The sequence below is a fragment of the Entelurus aequoreus genome, linkage group LG03, assembly GCF_033978785.1.
Source record: "Entelurus aequoreus isolate RoL-2023_Sb linkage group LG03, RoL_Eaeq_v1.1, whole genome shotgun sequence".
Lineage (NCBI taxonomy): Eukaryota > Metazoa > Chordata > Actinopteri > Syngnathiformes > Syngnathidae > Entelurus > Entelurus aequoreus.
Genome location: NC_084733.1, coordinates 47,753,792 through 47,777,356, shown reverse-complemented (window position 1 = coordinate 47,777,356; position 23,565 = coordinate 47,753,792). Strand labels below are relative to the sequence as shown.

At 39.6% G+C, this 23,565-nt stretch overlaps 1 protein-coding gene across 2 annotated transcripts in view; it reads left to right on the top strand.

The window, feature by feature from the left end:
* Window positions 1–23,565, top strand: part of LOC133646526 (serine/threonine-protein kinase PAK 6) — a 55,381-nt gene that overhangs the window by 20,753 nt on the left and 11,063 nt on the right. For both annotated transcript variants that reach the window (XM_062041978.1, XM_062041979.1), the window contains exons 2-5: window positions 9,038–9,285; window positions 17,241–17,894; window positions 20,640–21,170; window positions 23,266–23,399. In XM_062041978.1, the coding sequence (XP_061897962.1) occupies window positions 9,082–9,285; window positions 17,241–17,894; window positions 20,640–21,170; window positions 23,266–23,399 (1,523 nt within the window). In that variant the 5' untranslated portion in view covers window positions 9,038–9,081. The remainder of the gene's footprint in view (window positions 1–9,037; window positions 9,286–17,240; window positions 17,895–20,639; window positions 21,171–23,265; window positions 23,400–23,565) is intronic.

Below are 23,565 nucleotides of genomic sequence, written 5' to 3'. Positions count from 1 at the left end.
CAACGTCAACATCTACATGTTGAACAGCTATGCAAACAGATAGTGCCATACATACACAAAAAGGAAAGAAGATCCCAATCTTGTGTTTCTGTCATTTCTTTTTGCCAGGCCATTGCTATTCAAAATACAGTCCAGGGTTAAAAAAAACAAAACAATAAGAGAGACGCTGAATCCCCCTCATGTTGTGGAGTTTGGAATTGAGCGCTGATATTTTCTTAAGTTTGCAATGCCAGTTTCAAATGCACCTTGTATTAGTGTGATTGGTGGAGAGGGAAGAAGTGGCATATCCTGATTAAAAAAACAACAATTTAGAACTGAAAATGTTTCATAGCAAATGACTAAAGTAAACCCAAAAACACATTTGTATAAAGCTTATCTTGTAAATGTAGTATTTGCTAGTATTGTTGTAAATTAGATGACATACTAAATATGTGGTATTGAAATCTACATAGTTTTTTTTTCAACACAATAAAGTAGCTAATGCACTGTAACTAAACAAAAACTACTATCGACTCCCATTTAAATCATTTGGGTTTTGCTTTTTGAGCCTCCCTCTATCCACAGACTTATTCTCTGAGTTTGTAAACACAAAGTACCAAAAACTTTTTTTTCAAATAATAACAACAAGAAAAATATCGATCTAATAGCTTTAGTATCATTTGTATACAGATACAATACAAGGTATCGATAGTATCAACATCCGGATCGATCACCTCTACTTTCTTGTGTCGCCCTGCTTGGTGAGTGTGTGTGTCTCTGTGTGTGTGTGTGTGTGTGTGTGTGTATAGCCAGCCAGCTTGGCCATTAATTTTCCTCTTGTCCTCCACTGACAATGTTAATAAAGAAAGAAGTTTATTTTATTTTCCGCCATGTTGGTGAGGATTAGTATTTTAGAAGCGGAGTTGCACTGTGGATAGACAACACGTTCGTTGCAGCTTAGCTTGCTCCCAAATCTAAGCCGATGTTCTGGCAAGACACGCACCCTCCTGGAATTCATGCAACGCTTGTATGTGTGTAACAAGGAATATGAAAATATAATTGTGTTCCCCTGAGCGTGCATCCTTTTTGAAGGAATCTTTCCCGTGAGTACAATCTTTAGCCATGTAAATACTGGGACACAGCTAAAAAAGGCAGATATCGACCCTCGGCCGATCCCATCGAGCCATCTCTAACTGACAGCATACCCTTTGTACTCTGTTTGATCAATAATCAAAATAATACCATATAGTGCCATAGTCAGGTGAGCGTTGCTTTGGCGTGACCCCAAGCATGCAGAGAACGGCAGGTGGAATGCAAGTAAAACACAATTTATTATCTACAAAGAGGCATGGAACCCAAAACAGCACACAAAGCATCCGTCTCGAAAGGAAGAGCAAGAAAGAATGATCCAACACTGAAGGAGGGACCAAGGTGGAACTAAATAGAACTAATTAAACAAGGAACAGGTGTGCTGACAGGACATGGAACAGAAAGTAAAGGTGCTGCAAAACACAGGGAGCATACAGGAAACATTGACAAAACAAGAGCACCAGAACAGGAAGTGATTCTAAACACAGGAAAACCCAACCATAACCAAACTGTCAGTAGCAAGCCTGACAATTGTACAATAATTTGACCCCAAACAAAAACAGGATACATCGCTTAATGCGCCTGATGGTCACATGTGACATTTTTCAGCTAGGCGGGGGCGCAAAACTTCCAGGGGCAACTTTTTTCCAACATTGTGCTGGTTTATTAAAAGGTAAAACTGCATCATAAGCTACACTATACACAGGCTATGGTAATGTTTCACTGTGGGAAGCCCCGGGCAGGGACAAAGTTCGGATTTCAGAAAGTGGCACAAGTGGCTTGCGTACAGGGGGCATGGTTTAAAGGGGGTGTGGTTTCAAGGGATGCATGTTTTGGAGTAATATAATTGGGAAACAAATTGTTCAAGGATTTATTTCCTGTATAAAATAACAAAATCAACAGAATAAATTTACTTTTGGCTTTTTAAGATTGCATTATAATTTAGTCACATGTCCTGGCTGGGAATCGAACCATGTCCACTGGAACACAAAACTGATGCTTAAGCCATTGCAAACCCTACCAGGGAAATTTACATTCTTATTCCCTAGTCTTAGTCCAAAACAGAAGTACCTTTGAGTGGCGCACAAGGCTCATCTTGTTTGGAATACTTACTTGATCGTGATTCATATTGCCGTGTGGAGGCCAACTCGCTCTTATCTTGCATCTGACTGCTGATTGGCCAGCTGCTGTGTGTTGTGAATCCTTGTCACGTTGGCAAGAAGACAGCTCTAAAATGCCAATCAGTGAGCTTGTGGGTGGTCTGGGGACAAGCTTTAGCCTGAGCGTCCGCTTTCCGCCTGGCACTAGTGTTTGGCTTGTCTCCATTCAATAGTGTAACATCATTTTGGAAGGTAAAAAGTGCAGGAGACAAAAACAGCTTTTTGAAAATGTTTAGTGGGACATGTCCCCCTGTCCTCCTCTCAAGTTACATCAATGGGCCCGAGTAATGTCAAATCGGGTATATCAGGATAGTTTTTCACAAAATACGATACATTTAGGCTTCTGTAATGATCATTTGTCATCCTGCCACACTGGTGTGTGAAGAAGATGGCGAGACAGCGTGCAAGTTGGAGATATACAGGTTTGAAGTAGTGCTGGTGATTTGTTAAGGCGAAGATAAAGTTAAAAATAGTGTTATGCTATGTTACAGACAGTAAAATGAAGCACGTTGCTGTTCTATTATTCTGACCAAAGCACACAGTCTAACATTTGAAATACCGTATTTTTCGGACTATAAGTCGCAGTTTTTTTCATAGTTTGGCCGGAGGTGCGACTTATACTCAGGAGCGACTTATGTGTGAAATTATTAACACATTACCGTAAAATATAAAATAATATTATTTAGCTCATTCACGTAAGAGACTAGACGTATAAGATTTCATCGGATTTAGCGATTAGGAGTGACAGATTGTTTGGTAAACGTATAGCATGTTCTATATGTTATAGTTATTTGAATGGCTCTTACCATAATATGTTACGTTAACATACCAGGTATGTTCTCAGTTGGTTGTTTATGCGTCATATAACGTACACTTATTCAGCCTGTTGTTCACTATTCTTTATTTATTTTAAATTGCCTTTCAAATGTCTATTCTTGGTGTTGGGTTTTATCAAATAAATTTCCCCCAAAAATGCGACTTATATTTCAGTGTGACTTATATATGTTTTTTTCCTTCTTTATTATGCATTTTCGGCCGGTGCGACTTATACTCCGAAAAATACAGTAGTAATTAATTAGTACTAGAACACATGGAAAGTGTTAGCTAGGGATGCGCTATATTGCCTTAAATCTACATTGAAATATATATTCCACCCTCTTGCGTCACAATTAGTATGGATGGTACATAAATGATAACGAGGCTCCTAATTTGGCTGCTGAATTATGCGGTGACATATTGTGTAATTTCCAGTTGTATTATTTTATCGAAACTATCAAAACTTTTCTTAATCTACTTGTTAATTTACTGTTAACAGCTTGTTTGTTACTTTCTGCAGTAACATGGTTCTATCTGCACTTCTGTAAAAAAAGTATTAACCCTTATTCTTCTGTTGTTCGGATACTTTTGGGCTTTACTACAAATTTGGGTATCGATCCAATACCAAGTAGTTACAGAGGCAGTATTGGCAATACAAATGCACATAAGATCATTAAAATTATAATTAATACAGTTTCAGTGAGTATGAATTGTTTTAGTTATATTGTAAAACTAACAAATGTTGCTTGGAGTGATGAATGAAGAATCCTTTTGAGCAGAAAGGCTATGGAGGGTTATACTTCCGGTTCAAGGAATGTAACAGGAGGCACATTTTTAACCTGCGAACCTGTCCAAAAGATGGCGCCATAGCACAAACAATAAAACACCCTTTCAATGTCTCTAGGTCGGTGTTCTATGAAAACCATTTGTTGAATACAAAACATTATGGCCCTTAGTGAAGAAAAATCCATAAATTAGCCGCACAATTTTATAAGCTTCAAAGCGTGGCAAAAAAAGTAGCAGCTATTAGTCTGGAAAATATGGTATATAGCATTCTTATGCTATGTCGCCACACACATGCATATACAATTATGCTTTTCTTTTCTTAGTTGTTTAGCTAAATAATTGTGCTTCCAAAAACAGTTGTCTCCTGTTACAGATTTTGTCCGACCTTAGAGTTTCCACAGGTCTCTTTTAGACATGGAGGTCTGACTCGGCTTACAGCTCCTGACAGCACAACCTCCTGAGAGCCCTCACACCATAATGTTCCTGTCAGGCAGAAGTGAAGTCCTTCCAGCACCACCTTGTATACATAGGGGGAGCACACCGCCATGCGTTTATGCATCACTTAGCATATTAGCCTCGTGATTGAATTATCCTTGGAGGGTGACACGTCTCTCAGAGCAGTGTGATTCCCCTTCACATCCGCCCCCTCCTCGTTCTGCTATAATCCGCCCTTTTTTCCACAAGGAGCGCTGAGCTGATTTGACCAGTGCGTCCGTTTTACCCTGTGATGATGGGCAGGCAGAACAGCGTCATAACTTGCGCCGTTAATGCCGATTAAAGCCATGCTGGTCTGAGGGCGGAGGAGAGGCGGTTGGCGTGATGGCTCGCTCAGCCATGGATGACGACAAAACTCATTTCCTCAACGCCCACGCCTCTCTCTGTGCATGATGGGAGATCTTATCTTGAATCTGGGCACCTGGTCTCCGTCGCTATGAAACACCTATTGAAACACCTATTTTAAAAATGCTTTGAATTAGGGATGTGCCGATTGATTGGCCGATTGATTGGCTGATTTCCGTGAAAAAGTATGTGATAGCCCATTGCCTAATAATGCTTTTTTGCCGATAACGGTAGCACTTTAGTATGGGGAACATATTCACCATTAATTAGTTGCTTATTAAAGTTACAAATACTTAATTATTTGTTATTTGGACAGTATGGGAACATATAAGGGTTAAGGTTAGGTTTAGGGTTACTAATAAGCAATAAGGGTTAGGGTTAGGGTTAGTTAACTCTTAGTTAGGGGACGGCTTAGTTAGGGGGACGGCGTGGCGAAGTTGGTAGAGTGGCCGTGCCAGCAATCGGAGGGTTGCTGGTTACTGGGGTTCAATCCCCACCTTCTACCATCCTAGTCACGTCAGTTGTGTCCTTGGGCAAGACACTTCACCCTTGCTCCTGATGGGTGCTGGTTAGCACCTTGCATGGCAGCTCCCGCCATCAGTGTGTGAATGTGTGTGTGAATGGGTGAATGTGGAAATACTGTCAAAGCGCTTTGACTACCTTGAAGGTAGAAAAGCGCTATACAAGTAGAACCCATTTATCATTTATTTATTTATTTAATGGCCTACAGGTTGTATAATAAGGCCATTCAGAATAAGGCATTAATAAGTACTTAATAATGACTAATTAAGAGCCAATATGTTACTAATTTGCATGTTAATAAGCAACTAATTAATGGTGAATGTGTGTTCCCCGTACTAAAGTGTTACCCTGATCAAAAACGCAGATCCCCTCTGACACTGTATTTATTTAGAGTTCCCCGGCTGGCAAGTGGCTAGCATCTAATTATGTGTGTGCATACACTGTACTGTACTTACTAATATTAATCACCTCTATTACGGCAAATAAACTTGGAATAAAAAGATTTGTAACTGAAGTATCAGTATCGCTAGAGGACAAGGCTAAAAATGTTGCACACAGAGAAAGAGAATAATCAGCTAATCTAAAAATGGTGTTGCTATTTTTAAACTAACACTCACCATAAATAAATCGAAATATTTACATTCAATACTTGCGATTGGTTTCGGTATTGGTATCGATATCAGTATCGGCTAAACCAGCAATAAACCCTGAATGGTACATCCTTGCTGTGAATACTTGGGATTTCTTAGTTATGTATTTTTTATAAATTTGCAAAAACTTATAAAATACATCTTTCCTGTTGTCACCCCTTGCGATCCCGTAAGGGACAAGCGGTAGAAAACGCATGGATGGATGATGTCAGTACTTTATGTTGAGTGTAGACTTTTAGGACAAATTATGTATTTCTTTTTGGAATAAGACAACAAAATGTGGAAAAATAAAGAACTGTGAATACTTTAAGTGCTTATCTCCCAAACTGTTATTTACATTAGTAAGGGAATTCATAGGGCCCTATTCTTCACAGTTTGCCTGACATGAAACGTGAAGAATTGGGGGGGGGGGGGGGGCTTCACTATCCACTTTAGCCGCCAGATTGCAGTAGTGTTTTGAATATTTTTAAATGGGTTTTGTGGCAATTCCACAATTCCAACCTTGACCACAGCGTCAGTTGCTATGTAGAGTGTGGCGCTTACCATCGTTTTTTAGCAGACTGCAATGCAAAATGATTGACCCCCCTCTTCCTCTCACGCGAGATCTACCCAGGAATGCGACCATATGAATCCATTCTCTACTGTATTGAATTGTTAGAATTAATAAAAGTGATGATACAGTAAACTCAAGGTTAGGATTAAATGCAACCCCTCGATACGATCATGGTCCCACATGGCATTAATAATCAGCATGGGATATTAAAGTGTTACACCAGGGTTATGAAGGAAATCCTCACTGGATGTTTTTGTGCATGAGTGTGTGTTTTGTCCTGCTAATGCTCAGAAAGCCTGTGGGCGCATGCCAGCCCAGTGACACGCTCATCAGGAAAAGAGCACGGAGAATGAAAAAGCCTTAATTGACCACGCATCCTTCATTATACATCTGCTAACAAATGCATCCATTCTCCTTGGAGACCTTTTCTCATATCAAAGTGAGGCCCAACATGGGCAAAGTAGGCAGGATTGGTACATAAATAACTATATTTATGTATCTATTTTGATTTCAGTTACAACTCAACAGAGGGCAGGCCTAAACTGTTAATAAAATGCAAACATGTAATGTTTGCATTGGACAGATTTTCGTATTGGCTCCTGCAGTATTTTCTGATTCTCACCAAATTTTGATGTAAAAGTTGAATGGAAATTGGTTTTGCCATGCCATTTTCTAAACAGAAGAGATTAGTTTTGCTTCAGAATGTCAAAGTACATTTTTTTCTCAATGAACCGCAGCTCCCCGGTGTCGGCAGCACTCATGCAGGCCCAGATACTGATGCTTGGCACTCAATCGGGTTGCCAGATATGATTGTACAATATAGACAATATATGATATAAATGGGCAGCACGGTGACACAGGGGTTAGTGCATGTGCCTCACAATACGAAGGTCCTGAGTAGTCCTGAGTTCAATCCCTGGCTCAGGATCTTTCTGTGTGGAGTTTGCATGTTCTCCCTGTGACTGCGTGGGTTCCCTCCGGGTACTCCGTCTTCCTCCCACCTCCAAAGACATGCACCTGGGGATAGGTTGATTGGCAACACTAAATTGGCCCTAGTGTGTGAATGTGAGTGTGAATGTTGTCTGTCTATCTGTGTTGGCCCTGTGATGAGGTGGCGACTTGTCCAGGGTGTACCCCATCTTCCGCCCGGATGCAGCTGAGATAGGCTCCAGCATCCCCCGCGACCCCAAAAAGGGACAAGCGGTAGAAAATGAATGGATGGGATGGATGATATAAATGATATAAGTATGGCCAATGACAGAGCTTTTAGTACTATTGTTATATAGTGATAATGCAATTTGATGACACATTCTAGTTGTGTCCCGCAAATTTGACAGTGACACGCTAACAAACACGTCCTTAACGCAATGTAGCATTTTTGCTAGTGGCTAATGTCTCTCCACAGTGCAAAGCTATTTCTAAGTCAGCGATCCGCACCTTCATTGTGACAAATATACTACGTTTCTTACATGTACCACTGTTACTGGAGGATGTGGAATTCTTAAACATGCTACACTACACACCGTAAGAGGATATGCTAACTGCTCGCCGCAAGCTGAGAGCTGTGGAATGTAAAACAAATAACGAACAGTAACAATATCCAGTATAGTACCAGTATAAGGTCGATACTACGTTGGCTAGAATGATCAATGTTTTTTTTTCATCAAAAAAACTTTTGTCATTGTTGTTGTTTTTTACAAACTCAGGAAATAAGTCCCTAGACACAGGAGGACTTTAAGGGCAAAACTCAAAGTATTTAAATCGGAGGCAATAGTGGGAAATAATTTAATTATTTAAGTGATATTGTTACACCGCCATCCTGTGTTTTTGTCTAGTTATAATTGTGTTCAAAAATGTAATCAATCGATGATCTTGAAAATTTGAAGTAGCGGTATCAGCATTCGTATGACCAATACTGCCCCTGTAATGACTTGGTATTGGATCGACACCCAAATTTATAGTATCGCCCAAAACTAATGTAAAGTATCCAAACAACTGAGGAATAAGTGTTTATTACATTCTAACAGAAGTGTAGCTGGAACCACGTTACAGCAGAATGTAACTCGCTAATAACAGTAAATTAGCAAGTATATTTAATAATAGTTTTGATGAAATAAACACAACCGAAAATACAGAATGTTACCTCATGTTACTAGTCAAATTAGAAGCTTTTTTAAACCTGTTTTAAATGGTTCTATTATCAATATATATATACAGTGTATATATACCAGAAAATATATTGGGATATATATCCTTATTGCAGGAGGCTGCAATATATATATCACAATATAGATTTTGTACAGAATGCTAAAATATTACAATTTCAGCGTCTACTCACTTCTGTGAGATACAGTATATACTGCATATACAGTAAAAATGAATGCTTTGAAAAATAAGTATTTACCGTACTGTATCCAGTTTTGCTTCAATTTAGCTTGCAAAACCTCATTCAATCAAACAAATTCAACTCTAAATGTGAAGCTCTGTCAAATTTGAACAAACCCGGTTAGAATTAAGCATGAGATGTCACATTTTGTCAGTGCCAGTAGTCATTGTGTAACTGGCCCTATCACCATTTAAGATCCTAGACAGCAGCAGTTCTGCTCATTTCACAGTTGACAAATGAAAACATGTCTTTACAGGGATCTTCTGACGCAGGGAGGCTGTCTCTCTTGAGGACGTGAGGATGTTTCGCAAGAAGAAAAAGAAGAGGCCTGAGATATCAGCGCCTAAGAACTTTGAGCACCGTGTCCATACCTCCTTCGACACCAAGCGAGGTTGCTTTATAGGCCTGCCCTCACAATGGCAGAGCCTAATAGAGAACCTGCGCAGGCCTCGGCCCGTGGTGGACCCTTCCAGGATTACGGAAGTGGAGCTCAGGCCCAAAAAGGTAGACCACACACTGCACTTTTGACCTGACCTTGAACTAATCATAATATTCCAACCCCGCCTTTGTGATAAGCAAACATTTTAGTCTTCAAGTGCACATCATGTGCTTCTTGTTGTATGCCTCGGTGCTGCTGAGGCTTCCTGCTGTCTCAGAAAATGATGATAATGTGGAAGTCTGCTGATGTTTTTGCTCTCTTGTCTATAAAGGGTGTTGGGCTTAGGGCCCAGATGTTTACATTGACAGCAACATGTTGAACCTATAAGTGGCAACGAGGTTTATCACTCCATATAGGCAATTAATAATAGTAGATGTCTCACAGGTGTCGAGCAAACGCCATAAGAAATGCCTGTAAAGCAAAGAAAAAAAAGAGTAGCATGGAAGATTTCCCTTACTTTCAGAAGCGTTTACCGTATTATAAGGCACACTTAAAAAAACGTTAATTTTCTCAAAAGTCAACAGTGCGCCTTATAAACCGGTGCACCTAATGTATGTATTCATGCTTACCGACCCCGAAACAATTTTATTTGGTACAAGGTGTAATGATAGGAGTGACCAGTAGGTGGCAGACACACATAAGAGACAGACACGTGTGGACTGCAGGTTGGCGTCTGTTCAATAAATGAAGCAAGCAAGTACCTGTAAGCAAGCAACACCAAAACTTTGATGTTTTATTAAGAATATTTAACATTACGAGCGGAGCTAAAAAATCTGTCAAAATGTTTTATAACGACTATGGTAAGCTACAAAGCCACACCGCTTGAGGGATTGTTGGAGCATTACGGCTACCGTAGTCAGACGTACTGTGCTTCAACATACCAGTATTATTTTGATGTGTGTATAAGGACCCCAAAACGGCACCTATTAGAAGACATATCTGACATTTTGTCTCGCAATATTATGCAAAACCAACTATTCTTACCTTTTGGTGCCTGCTGATGTGTATTTGGGATCTGCGTAAGTCCAGACAATTTGTGCGCATCCGCCATTGTAGCCCGCGCCGTGGTCAAAATGCTACTTATTTTTCTCTATCCTCTTGTTGTGGGGCCTTCATCCTCTGCTTCTAATATAAAGTAGTGTCAGTACACTCTCTATGGAAGCGCTAAAAACTACCAGTACAACAAAGATGATTGGGAAAAGACGCACTCGTAGTGGAGACACTTAAATAAGACCGCCCACAAACCGGCACATCCTGAAAAGATGATCAGAAAGTGGCTTGAAGATGGTCTGTAAAACATAAATCTATTCAACATTTTCACTGAAGAACCACCATAACATGTTATGTAGACCACAAGAATGTCTTTTAAATGTAGAAAAAAAAATCATAATATAACCCCTTTAATGTACCTTATAATCCGCCTTTTGTATAAAAATAGACCAGAACAGACCTGGCAGTGTGCCTTATAATCTGGTGCACCCTATGGTCCAAAAAAATACAGTAGTTGCAAAAAACAACCAGTAAATATTTTGTTCCATTAGTACTTTTTATGATGAGAAAAATTAAGTTGGTGAGTTTAGAGATTGGAAATGGGCAATGAACCTTGCCAGGCAAATAGTAACATACAAGAGGAACCCCTTACATGAAAACATTCACTTCCAGGACATGGATTATAAAGGGACTACAGAATGCTTGTAAAAAGAAAAACAAACTTTATAGAGATTTCATAAAAATAAGAACAAAGGATGCTGAAACGAAATATAAGGTTTACAAAAACAAATTGATAACAATAATGAGACAAGCAAAAAGAGAATATTATAATAATTTACTAGAAAAAAATAAAAACAATATCAAAGGAACTTGGAATATTCTGAACAAGGTAATAGGAAAAACATCTGGGCCTACAAACCCTCCAAGCCATTTTATCAATGAGGATAATAAGATGATAACAAATATGAATGAAGTGGCAAACGGATTCAATTCTTTTTTTGTGAATGTTGGACCCAAATTGGCAGAGAGTATTGGAGAACATAAAGATATACAGAGTGGATGGAGAGGGGGAAGCAAAGTGCTACAGTCCATGCTTCTAGGAGATGTTAGTGAAAATGAAATTGTATCGGTGGTAACAAAACTGAAAAATAAGACATCAACAGACAATGATGGTATAGACATGATAATTGTAAAAAAGACTATTGACTGTATCATCAAACCTCTTTGTTATATTTTTAATCTTTCTTTTCAAACAGGGACCTTTCCAAATAAAATGAAGGTAGCAAAGGTAATTCCACTCTTTAAAACGGGAGATAAACATAGATTCACTAATTACAGACCAGTGTCACTACTGTCACAATTTTCTAAAATAATTGAAAAAATATTTGTAAAAAAATTAGATAGTTTTATTGAAAAGAACATGTTGAGTGAGAGCCAGTATGGATTCCGGACCAATAGATCCACTGCTTCAGCTGTAATGAATATAATGGAGGATATAGCAACAGCAACTGATAATAAGAAATACACTATAGGGGTATTTATCGATCTTAAAAAAGCATTTGATACTATAGATCATTCTATATTATTGTCCAAGTTGTATTCATTTGGTGTGAGAGGAGTAGTTTTAGACTGGCTAAGAAGTTATTTAGATAATAGACAAGAGTTTGTGGATTTTGTGGGTAATACATCTGAACAAATGAGGATTGAATGTGGAATTCCACAAGGTTCGGTTTTGGGACCAAAATTGTTTATTTTATATATTAATGATATATGTGAGGTATCAAAGTTATTGAAATTTGTATTATTTGCGGACGACACCAACTTTTATAGTTCGGGACACGACTTAAAAGCATTATCAAAAATTATTGAACAGGAAATGATTAAACTTAAGAGATGGTTTGATGCCAATAAATTATCATTAAATGTAGAAAAAACAAAGTTCATGATTTTTTGTAAGAGGAAAAGGGAGGAAACGATCAAATTGTCAATAAATGGAATTGATATTGAAAGGGTTTCTGAACTTAGATTTTTAGGAGTGATACTGGATGACGGTCTGACATGGAAATCTCATATTGCACATGTACGGAAAAAGATGTCTAAGAGTATTTTTATATTAAATAAGGTAAAATATGTGTTAGATTATAGGGCAATGCGCATATTGTATTGTGCACTTATATTGCCATATATCAGCTACTGTGTGGAAGTGTGGGGGAACACATATAAGAGTAACATAAAGGCATTGTATCAACTACAGAAAAGAGCTATAAGGATGATTCATAAAGTAGATTACTTAGAACACACTAACATATTATTCATTAATTTGGGTTTATTGAAATTACAGAAGCTAGTAAAGTTACAGACATTATGTGTCATGTTTAAGGCTAAAAGCAAAACATTACCAGCAAATTTACAAAAAATGTTTGTCATCACTTCTGAGAATGAAGAGCATAGAAGAAAAGGTCATTTCCAACATCAGTATTCAAGGACAACTTTAAAACAAATGTGTATATCAGTGGTGGGGGTTAAACTATGGAATTCTCTTTATAATGAGATAAAAGATTGTAAAAATATATTCCAATTGAAAAAAATATATAAAGACAGAACAATAAAATCATATGGACAGCCATAAGTGTTTACATTTTGCTTTATATTTATTAATTTACTTGTTTTTTGCCTGGTTTTGTATTTGTTTTGTATCATCCCGTGAGGTGTATATTACTTCTTTTGTTTTTTTGTTCGGTTTGTACTTCATGAAGTTTTGCACTTGTGTTTTTTTTCTTTTTTCTCCGTTATATTTGGATGTAATTATTGGTTCACATATCATTAAGTAAGACTATGTATTATGTGAAGGGGGCAGGAAAATATAAGATTTTTCTTCATCCTGCTCCTTCTCAGGCATTGGTGTGTAACGGTGTAATTGAATAATTGTGTTATAATTGTCTATCAAAGATGCACATCAATGAAGGAGATAAATAAAAATGAGAATGGGAATGAGAATGGTCAACGTCTTACACTGCAAATTTTTTGCCACATTCCAATATCTAAAATCTTATTACTAGGAATGTTCGTAGTTTTAAGAACTATTAATTTATTTTTAGTTATTGACTTTATGTCATAATCTGAATTTTAGCATAAATAATTATGCTTTGTTTATTATAGTTTAAAAATTTAAAAATTGAGAAAATAACTATTCAAATAAGTTATTTTGCTTTTCTCCTCATAGAAAATCTTGTTTAAAAATTGCAAGTTGAATATGCTTCTTTTCTGTATAAAATATTTATTTATAGCTTAAAAGTCCTGCTAGTTTCTAGATATACAAATCTTAAATCAGAATGTCTTAGCAAGTAAAATTAACTGGCTACATGGACAACAGATTTAACTCATTTTTAGTATTCTTTTCCTGATAATGTAGTCTTTTTATCTTATATTTGTCAGCTCTTTTTTTGCAGTGTCCATGCATCCATCCAACCATTTTCTACCGCTTGTCCCTCTCAGGGTTGCGGGGTGGCTGGAGCCTATCTCAGCTGCATTCGGGCGGAAAGCGGGGTACACCCTGGACAAGTCGCCACCTCATCGCATTGCCAACACAAACAGACAAACAAACATATTTGTTCATATTATGGAACATGTTATTGCAATTGAAAATTATAATATAATTAATGAGTTCGAATAACAAATTGATTAATCAAACAGCTGGTGTGTAGTATGTACAATACTTACAGTTTAAACACTTTTTAGGGCACAACACAATACTAGGTTGAGCTTCATGGCAAAGACTACTCACTGACCAGGCAACACACCATAGCCTATACAAAACTGCCATCTAGCGTCTTGGAATTGCAACTGCATGCAAAGTCTACTATATGATATTTGCAAATGAGACTCAGAAGTGTAAGAAATCAAGATATAACAACTGGACGTCACAGTTATCATTTCCAGCTCACTGTTCAATGTTAAATAAAAATATAAGATTTTGTTATCAAACAAATTATTTTTATTTTAGATATTATACTATTATAAACATTGATTTATATATGAACACACACCGAAGTACCAACAATTGGTACCGTTGAGTATTGGTATTGACTCCCAAATGGTACATTGGTTCAAATGTAAAAGGCTCCCATCTCCATTGTTAAGAATATTTCTCCCAAACACTATGGTTAGCCATACGATAAATAAATACATGCGTAGACACTAAGGCCTGATCGACTAAGATCCAAATACCAGGCACTAAACAGTGTGTGCAAACTATTAAATAGCATGTAGTATTAGTTGACGTTTTGCGTGTGATCTACTAAGACTGCGTGTACAATTGATAACAAGTGCAAAAGTGGCGCAGACAGCCCTATTTAAATGAGAATGTTACGTGTGCTGCCTGCACTATTTGGCCATGGAAACAATAATTTTCCTCCACATTCATGTTATCGTGCTCTCCAACCTGTGTGAAATGCAGAACAAGCAGCACACATCTATAATCTTTAACACATTTTGTCCAATATAGACTTGCAATCTTGACAACAGAAACTTAAAAAAAAATGCTGTGACAGCGCGCTCTGCAGGGAGGCGGTGAATCATCAAAACACTGCAGCGCATTCATGCGTCTGTACTGATCCAAATGCAAGAACATTCCTATTGCAAGACAATTTTTCATATTGGCGATATATTATGGGGCTGCACGGTGGCCTAGTGGTTAGCATGCAGGCCTGGTCTGGAAGATCTCCCCATGCTTGCGTGGGTTTTCTCTGGGTACTCTGGCTTCCTCCCACATTTCAAATATATGCATGTTGGGTTAGTTTAAATTATCCATAGGTACAAAGGTGAGAGTGAATTGTTGTTTGTCTAAATGCGTCCTGCGATTGGCTGGCGACCAGTCTAGGGTGTAGTGAAGTCAGCTGGGATAGGCTATTGCTTACCCGCGACCCTAATGAGGAGAAGCGGTATAGAAAATGGATGGCTGGGTGGAGATATATCATATTTCCTGTATGAAAAAACAAACGCCATTAAAAAAACTCTCCAGCAGATACCAAAATGCATCCGTTGAATTTTTATTCTCATCAGCCCCTTAAGTAGTAAGTTTTGGGACGGTATGGCGTAGTGGGTAGAGCGGCCGTGCCAGCAACCTGAGGGTTGCAGGTTCGCTCCCCGCCTCTTGACATCCAAATCGCTGCCGTTGTGTCCTTGGGCAGGACACTTCACCCTTGCCCCCGGTGCCGCTCACACTGGTGAATGAATGATAGGTGGTGGTCGGAGGGACCGTAGGCACAAACTGGCAGCCTCGCTTCCGTCAGTCTACCCCAGGGCAGCTGTGGCTACAAATGTAGCTTACCACCACCAGGTGTGAATGAATGATGGGTTCCCACTTCTCTGTGAGCGCTTTGAGTATCTAACAATAGAAAAGCGCAATATAAAATCGAATCCATTATTATTATTATTAAGTAATTCAGCAGCTATAAAATTATACAATGATATTGCTGAATAGACAATATGGCTAATAATTTTTGTTTAGGACACTTCAAATATGTTGACACACACACACGTAGGACAAAGGATTCACGTACACCGCTATCCAGCTCTTTTCTCACAGCCATTTTTGCACAACTGTCATACTTGCCAACCTTGAGACCTCCGAATTCGGGAGATGGGGGGTTGGTGGTTGAGGTGGGCGGAGTTGCGGGGTCGGGGTTTGGTGGTAGCGGGAGGTTTATATTGTAGCCCGGAAGAGTTAGGGCTGCAAGGGATTCTGGGTATTTGTCCTGTTGTGTTTATGTTGTGTTACGGTGCGGATGTTCTCCCGAAATGTGATTGTCATTCTTGTTTGGTGTGGGTTCACAGTGTGGCGCATATTTGTAACAGTGTTAAAGTTGTATATATGGCCACCCTCAGTGTGACCTGTATGGCTGTTGATCAAGCATGTCTTGCAGCCACTTACGTGTGTCTGTAGAAGCGGCATACAACATGTGTCTGGGTCAGCACGCTGTTTGTTTGGAGAAAAAGCGGACGCGACGACAGGTTATAGAGGACGTTAAAGGCAGTGCCATCACGGCACGCCCTCAATATTGTTGTCCGGGTGAAAATCGGGAAAATTCGGGAGAATGGTTGCCCAGGGAGATTTTCGGGAGGGCACTGAAATTCGTGAGTCTCCCGGAAAAATCGGGAGGGTTGGCAAGTATGATAACTGTGCCAGTTTGCACGTAACTTTCAAACAAAAGAACAAAATAAAACCTGGATAGACCACATTGCGCGTGCTAAATAATTACATTTGCATTGTCTCCTCTTAGTATTATGGGCATTCTGATAATCAGCATATATTCTGCAGATTCACAAACACAGACACGCTAAATCGATTGCGCTCCTTATTTTACTCATTTAAGAGATGCAATCCTGTGCGCAGGAGTTTACTACATCAGCTGTGCATGGGTTATCAAGATTACGCGTGTTTTGATACACGCAAACCTTTAGTAGATCAGGCCCCTAATTTCTATTGTATATGAATCTATTCTATTCTACCGATGTGCTAGAAGACTTGGTCACTGGAGGACAGCCCCTACAGTCTGCTGCAATCTTATTACAAACATGATCAGGATCTCACCTTTCTTGGAGGCGCTAGGTGAGATCCTATTTTGTTACCCCTCCCTTGTGATGTCTGAGCCACAAGAGAGGCTGTTAGCTGGCATGAACTGAACATGACTCTGCCCTTAAAGTGACTAATGAGACACCCTGCACGCCCTGTTAGTGTTGCACTGGCAAAACAGCTTGCGGTTGTCTCGTTTCCTGTTAAAGCAGGCTCCAGTCCTTTGCCTAAACATGCCTGCTGTGCACTGCATAGCGTCAACCTGTTCTTAGCGTGTGTTTTAAATATGCTCACTATTTGCAATGTCACAATTGCCACAGGGGGATTTGGTTTGATACTCGACAACGATGTCCTTTACACATTTGTGAGTCTAAATTTAACTCGGCGTTGAACAATGCTTATGTAACCCTTAGCTCATAATTCTTTTTCTGTACTCTAATGCCCCTTCTCTTTCAGACCATTGTGCGAGGGAGCATGATCGGACATGGAGACTACATCGCAGCCATGATCAACGACATGAGCCGCCTGTCTGTGACCAGCTCTAATTCTCTGCGGAAGAGCAGTCCCTCAGCCAGGAAAAGGGCCAAGTCTTTGGGAAGGCTGGGAGAGGTGAGCGAGGGAGATGCCTACCAGTACGAAGGCCTGATTCAGGACAATGACGATGACGAGGATGCGGCTCAGGATCAGTGGCGGGACAAAGCGAGGAACATCCACAGTGAGACCAACACCCCTTATTTGGGCATGAAGAAGAGCATCACATTGCAGCCTAATGGGATTATACCAAAAACAACATCCACCTATGAAGTCAGTGGTGGCCCGCTGGAGGGACCTTCTCAAACAGGCCAGAACATTACAGGGCCGAATCGAGGCTCTTATATAGGCGCTGACGTGGGCAGCCCTCAGGAGAGAGTGATATGGAAGAGAGATTTACAGCTGCCCAGGGGGATGCCACCGAATCAAATACCTGTGGCCTGTTTCTATAGCCCAGCGATGACTATGCAGCAGCACCAAGATCAGGGCGCAGTGCCCACGGAGCTGCGGCCCAGTGTACCGATGTACATGCACCCTCAGAACAGCCCGAGGAGGCCTTTCTCCTCCTACGACCTGAAAGTAAGCCTGATAGTGCACCATGAGTTATACATGATTTATAGACCTCAACTCAATAGAACCTCTAGTGTGAACACCATAATTAATGGAACATAAGTATCTTTTTTGTGTTTTTGCGAACAAACCCAGAGTAAACCACTGTTGTCAGTTTATTGTCGGCCTAATTCACACAATGGTCAAGCAGCGAGAGTGTAGCATTAAAAAACGTGAGAGTGAGTGTAAAGTTTGATCAAAAAATGCTGTATTGCTGTTCTGTTCTTGGGTGTTCCAATCGTTCAAATACAGAGATAGGAAATAGCTTTCATAGAGTGCGTGGAAGGAAATGGCTCTTAAAAATATAACTTTAAAGGCCTAGTGAAACCCACTACTACCGACCACGCAGTCTGATAGTTTATATATCAATGATGAAATCTTAACATTGCAACACATGCCAATATGGCCGGGTTAACTTATAAAGTGCAATTTTAAATTTCCCGCTAAACTTCCAGTTGGAAACGTCTATGTATGATGCGTATGCGCGTGACGTCACGACGGCAACGGAAGTATTCGTACCCAATGTGTCACCATACAAACTGCTCTGTTTTCATCGAACAATTCCACAGTATTCTGGACATCTGTGTTGGTGAATCTTTTGCAATTTGTTTAATGAACAATGGAGACTGCAAAGAAGAAAGTTGTAGGTGGGATCTGTGTATTAGCGGCGGCTACAGCAACACAGCCAGGAGGACTGAGAGATGGATAGCAGACGCGTTAGCTGCCGAACTCACCTTAACTTCCTCCGTCTCGCCGACCGCATCTGTGATCGGGTGAAGTCCTTCGTCGCACCGTCGATCGCTGGAACGCAGGTGAGCACGGGTGTTGATGAGCAGATGAGGGTTGGCTGGCGTAGGTGGATAGCTAATGTTTTTAGCATAGCTCTGTGAGGTCTGGTTGCTAAGTTAGCTTCGGCGTCGTTAGCAACAGCATTGTTAACCTTCGCCAGGCTGGAAAGCATTAACCGTGTATTTACATGTCCATGGTTTAATAGTATTGTTGATCTTCTGTCTATCCTTCCAGTCAGGGATTTATTTATTTTGTTTCAATATGCAGTTAAACACGATGCTATCACGTTATCTCCGTAGCTAAAGTGTTTTGTCGATGTATTGTCGTGGAGATAAAAGTCACTGTGAATGTCCATTTCGCGTTCTCGACTCTCATTTTCAAGAGGATATAGTATCCGAGGTGGTTTAAAATACAAATCCGTGATCCACAATAGAAAAAGGAGAGAGTGTGGAATCCAATGAGCCAGCTTGTACCTAAGTTACGGTCAGAGCGAAAAAAGATATGTCTTGCACTGCATTCTAGTCCTTCACTCTAACGTTCCTCATCCACAAATCTTTCATCCTCGCTCAAATTAATGTGGTAATCGCCGCTTTCCTGGTCCGAATCGCTCTAGCTGCATTGAAAACCATAGGAAAATGTGAGGAGCCTGTCAACTGACTACGTCACGCTACTTCCGGTAGGGGCAAGGCTTTTTTTTATCAGACACCAAAAGTTGCGATCTTTATCGTTGTTGTTCTTTACTAAATCCTTTCAGCAAAAATATGGCAATGTCGCGAAATGATCAAGCATGACACATAGAATGGATCTGCTATCCCCGTTTAAATAAAAAAAAATCATTTCAGTAGGCCTTTAAAGCATAAAAGATTGCAGAGAGATAGCTCCTATCTTCAAACACTCTTGAGTTGGAGCACTCTTAAGCTGAGGTCCCACTGTATTGTCCTTACAAAACTTGTTACAGTTACATAATATCACATCTTGTCAAAGCCTCTTCCTACTGGAAAATCTCCAGTGAATTGATTTGTGGGACAGTGACCTCTGTTGGATTCATTGCAGCAGCACTAACGTTTTCCCTTTGCAGATAAAACATTAACAACATTTTCTATTCAAGTTATTGTAACGCAGTCCAGCCAGTGTGCAAGCCTATGTTGGCAAACCTCACTGCCTAATGCATTAAAGCTTTTAGCTCGATGCCCAGTGCTCTCGCATTCTCATTCAGAGGACACATGTTTAAGCCCCGTAAGCAAGGACTGGACCAGACGCATTACATTCAATAAAAAATATTGTTTGAAAAAAACAGTTTAAAATAAACCAAGATTGGGTCGGGGGACCTACTGTATGCTGAGGTTTTGCAAGATTTGCTTTCGTCTTGCGAGAATCTGTTGGAGTCTTGAGAGATATGCTGAAGTCTTGTAACATTTGTTCAGGGCTCAGTAGATCTGCTGAACTCTAATTGGTACCCTCCTGTTGAAGCGTCACAAAAAGCTCCACAAAAAGCAAAGGAATGTGCTGGTAAAGTTCTGATGTGATGTCATGTTTTGTTCTGGATTTTTTGATGAAAATACACACATTTTTTCCACATTTGACTTCAATGAGTAATTTCACAGCAGGCTTTAGATGGTCCATTGCATACATGCGTTATTGAAAAGTTCACCATGAATCATTCTCAGCTTAGGTTTTAGAGCATTTATATAAATAGTATATTGATTTGCATTACTGTAGGGCTAATTTCAGTTCAATGGAAATGCAGTTTAGCATTAAAGTTGAGTCAATAGTGAGGGATTGTTTGCTCTGCAAAATCTTAATGAGGGTATGTCAACATGGTTGATATGAGGTAAAGTCAATGCAGAGGTTTTGGTTTTAATGTTCATATTCTGTTGCTGAATATCACTCACTGTATGTTTGATCTTCTTATTTCTAATCGTTCAGACGGATTCAGCAGTGAGATACCACTCTGGCTTCTTGCCAGCCGGAACTAGCAGTCCGCTTCAGAGCAGCGTCCGACCACAGCGGACTGTGCGTTCCTCCGCCAGCTACACATTAGGACTGTCCCCCAATATAGGACTGAGGCCCAATGGACCAGAGCCTTTCCTGCGACATTCTGGGTGCCCTAATCCTCCTTACCCACGGCAGGACAGCCCATCCCAACCTCGGCCCTCCCCAACAGGCTCCCTAGCCACCAGTCCCCCAGGTACATGCTCACCTGCCTTTAGGCCCCCACACCCTTCACCCAGGCCACCGCCAGACCCTCCGAAGGTGACCCATGAACAGTTCAAGGCAGCCCTGCAGATGGTGGTGGATAAGGGCGATCCACGATCTTACCTGGAGAACTTTGTGAAGATCGGGGAGGGTTCCACAGGGGTGGTATGCATCGCCACAGAGAAGCACAGTGGCCGGCAAGTGGCTGTGAAGATGATGGACCTGCGGCGACAGCAGAGGAGAGAGCTGCTTTTTAACGAGGTACATCTCTAAACCAGCTAACATGTTGACTGGATTGGCTGGGGAAAGTAACCAATCGAAAACAGCCTTTAAAATGTTGAACTACTCCAACAGTAAGTGCAGCTCTGGAGATGCTTGGCACTTCATTAAACACACGATATTGAGCCCCATCAGCCATTTAATGCTTTCATATATTTTGCGGGCTGCCTCAGTTATGGACCATGTAATAGCCCAAAGTTACAGCCCTTTACGGTGCCCTTGCACAGCTGCTTTACTGGCACTTGATAGCTGAAAATATGCAAAGATGAGATGCCAGTCAAAATGATGCCATTATTTGCTAAGTAACTCAGCAAATGTATTTCACTATGAGGTTAAAAATATGCATGCTTTAGTATCACCAATGAATGCCAATTAAGCTGTTTAAAAGAAAATATGATAATAATCAACCATAAATAGGCAGGCAACCGATTCATTTAATTAGAAAAATCATGAATTTACATTTTTTGCTGCGTCGATTAATCATTTGAGTGTAACCAATACAAATGGATAGAATCTGGACCGCATGGATTAAAATATGCGGACATAGTTTCCGCACGGCCACTGCAATGGTGCTATCTGTGTGGATGTGAACAGTGGATAGTTTTTTTTAATATTTAATTTTTATCAATTCAAACATGTTGAAATTTCAATTTCAATGTTGATAATTTGCATTTATTAGAAAATAGAATAAAGGTTATGGCAAGCAATTTTTTCCCCCTCTATTTATTTATTTCAGCTATTTGCCCTGAAATAGGCATCAAGGCTATAACGTGTGTTTTATCCAATTACTAAATTATTTGAACAAACTAATCGATAGATTACTCGATTACTGAAATAATCAATAGTTGCAGCCCTAAACATGTATGATGAAATGATGAAATGGTATAACCTAACTATATAAAGTAGATCATTCTACTAATAATTATGTTTAATGTTACGGTACATATTGTATCCATATAATGATATACATACATAATGTATTATTATTATTATATCATATTCACACAGCATGGTTCAGAGGATAGAGCGGCCGTGCCAGCAACGTGAGGGTTCCAAGTCCAATTCCAGCGTCCGGCATCCTCGTCACAGCCGTTGTGCCCTTGGGCAAGACACTTCACTCACCTTGCTCCCAGTGCCGCTCACACTGGTGTATGAATGTGAATGAATGTGAATGAATGTGTGATGGTGGTGGGAGGGGCCGCAGGTGCAAATTGGCAGTGTCTAGAAAGTTGAGTGTGTAGAAAAGCACTATATAAAATCAAGGAGAATAAGAAATTATGAATTTATTATTATGTATTATATATATATCTAAATGTATAAAAAAAATAATGAATATGTATTATACACATAATACATTATTACTATATATTATTTTGATATAGTACATGTATTATTTACATATATATTAGGGCTTTAGCCCTAATATATATAAAACACACTTCTTAGCTTGAATGCGTATTTTAGGAAAAATAGTTGAAATAAACAACAACTTTTCTGCTTGCCATAACCTTCATTCTTGTTTGAACAAATGTACATCATTAACATTAAAATTGCATTTTAAACGTGTGCATTTATAAAAAAAAAAAAAAAAAAAGTAGATAGAATTTGCCATCGCACTGATCATGCCACTCACTCACCACCGCCCTCATGTGCGCTCTATTGCAGAAGCCGAGCGAAAACAATGTCTGCATGTTAAAGTTCCGTGTACTCCATGCTGTCCAGACTTTTCAAACATTTTGTCATTCAAACCACAGAATATAAATCAGTGCTTTTTCCCCCTCTTGGATTTAATTGATTAATCGCTGCACCCCTAACATATACAATAAATACTGTACTGTATATGTCATATATTAATATTTCCTTATCAATTATATGAATTTCTACATGAAATAGCTCAATAATAATTGACAATGAAATTCACATTACTCCTATGTACACAATACGTTTGTTCTCATCGTATTGCATCTTGTGTTAGCACCCATTACAGCTGTGCTAACATTACAAACACAATTGAGTTAAAAATTAAATACTAAGTCAGAATGATCTAATGTATATTAATATCCGTTTTGTTCTGCAGGTGGTGATCATGAGGGACTACCAGCACAGAAATGTAGTGGAGATGTACAAATCTGCCCTAGTGGAAGAAGAACTGTGGGTTATCATGGAGTACCTGCAAGGGGGAGCACTAACAAACATTGTGTCTGAAACCAGGTAGGAAAAGGCCCAATCTCTTCATGATAGGTTATATTCTACAGTTGGGTAAATATACATACAACCACAAGAGGGCAGTGCGGTACCGACTAGTGTCTATTCAGCAATGATCTTGGCTGTTGACAAAGGTGCAGTCTGCAGGGAAACATTTCCCACAATGTTTGCC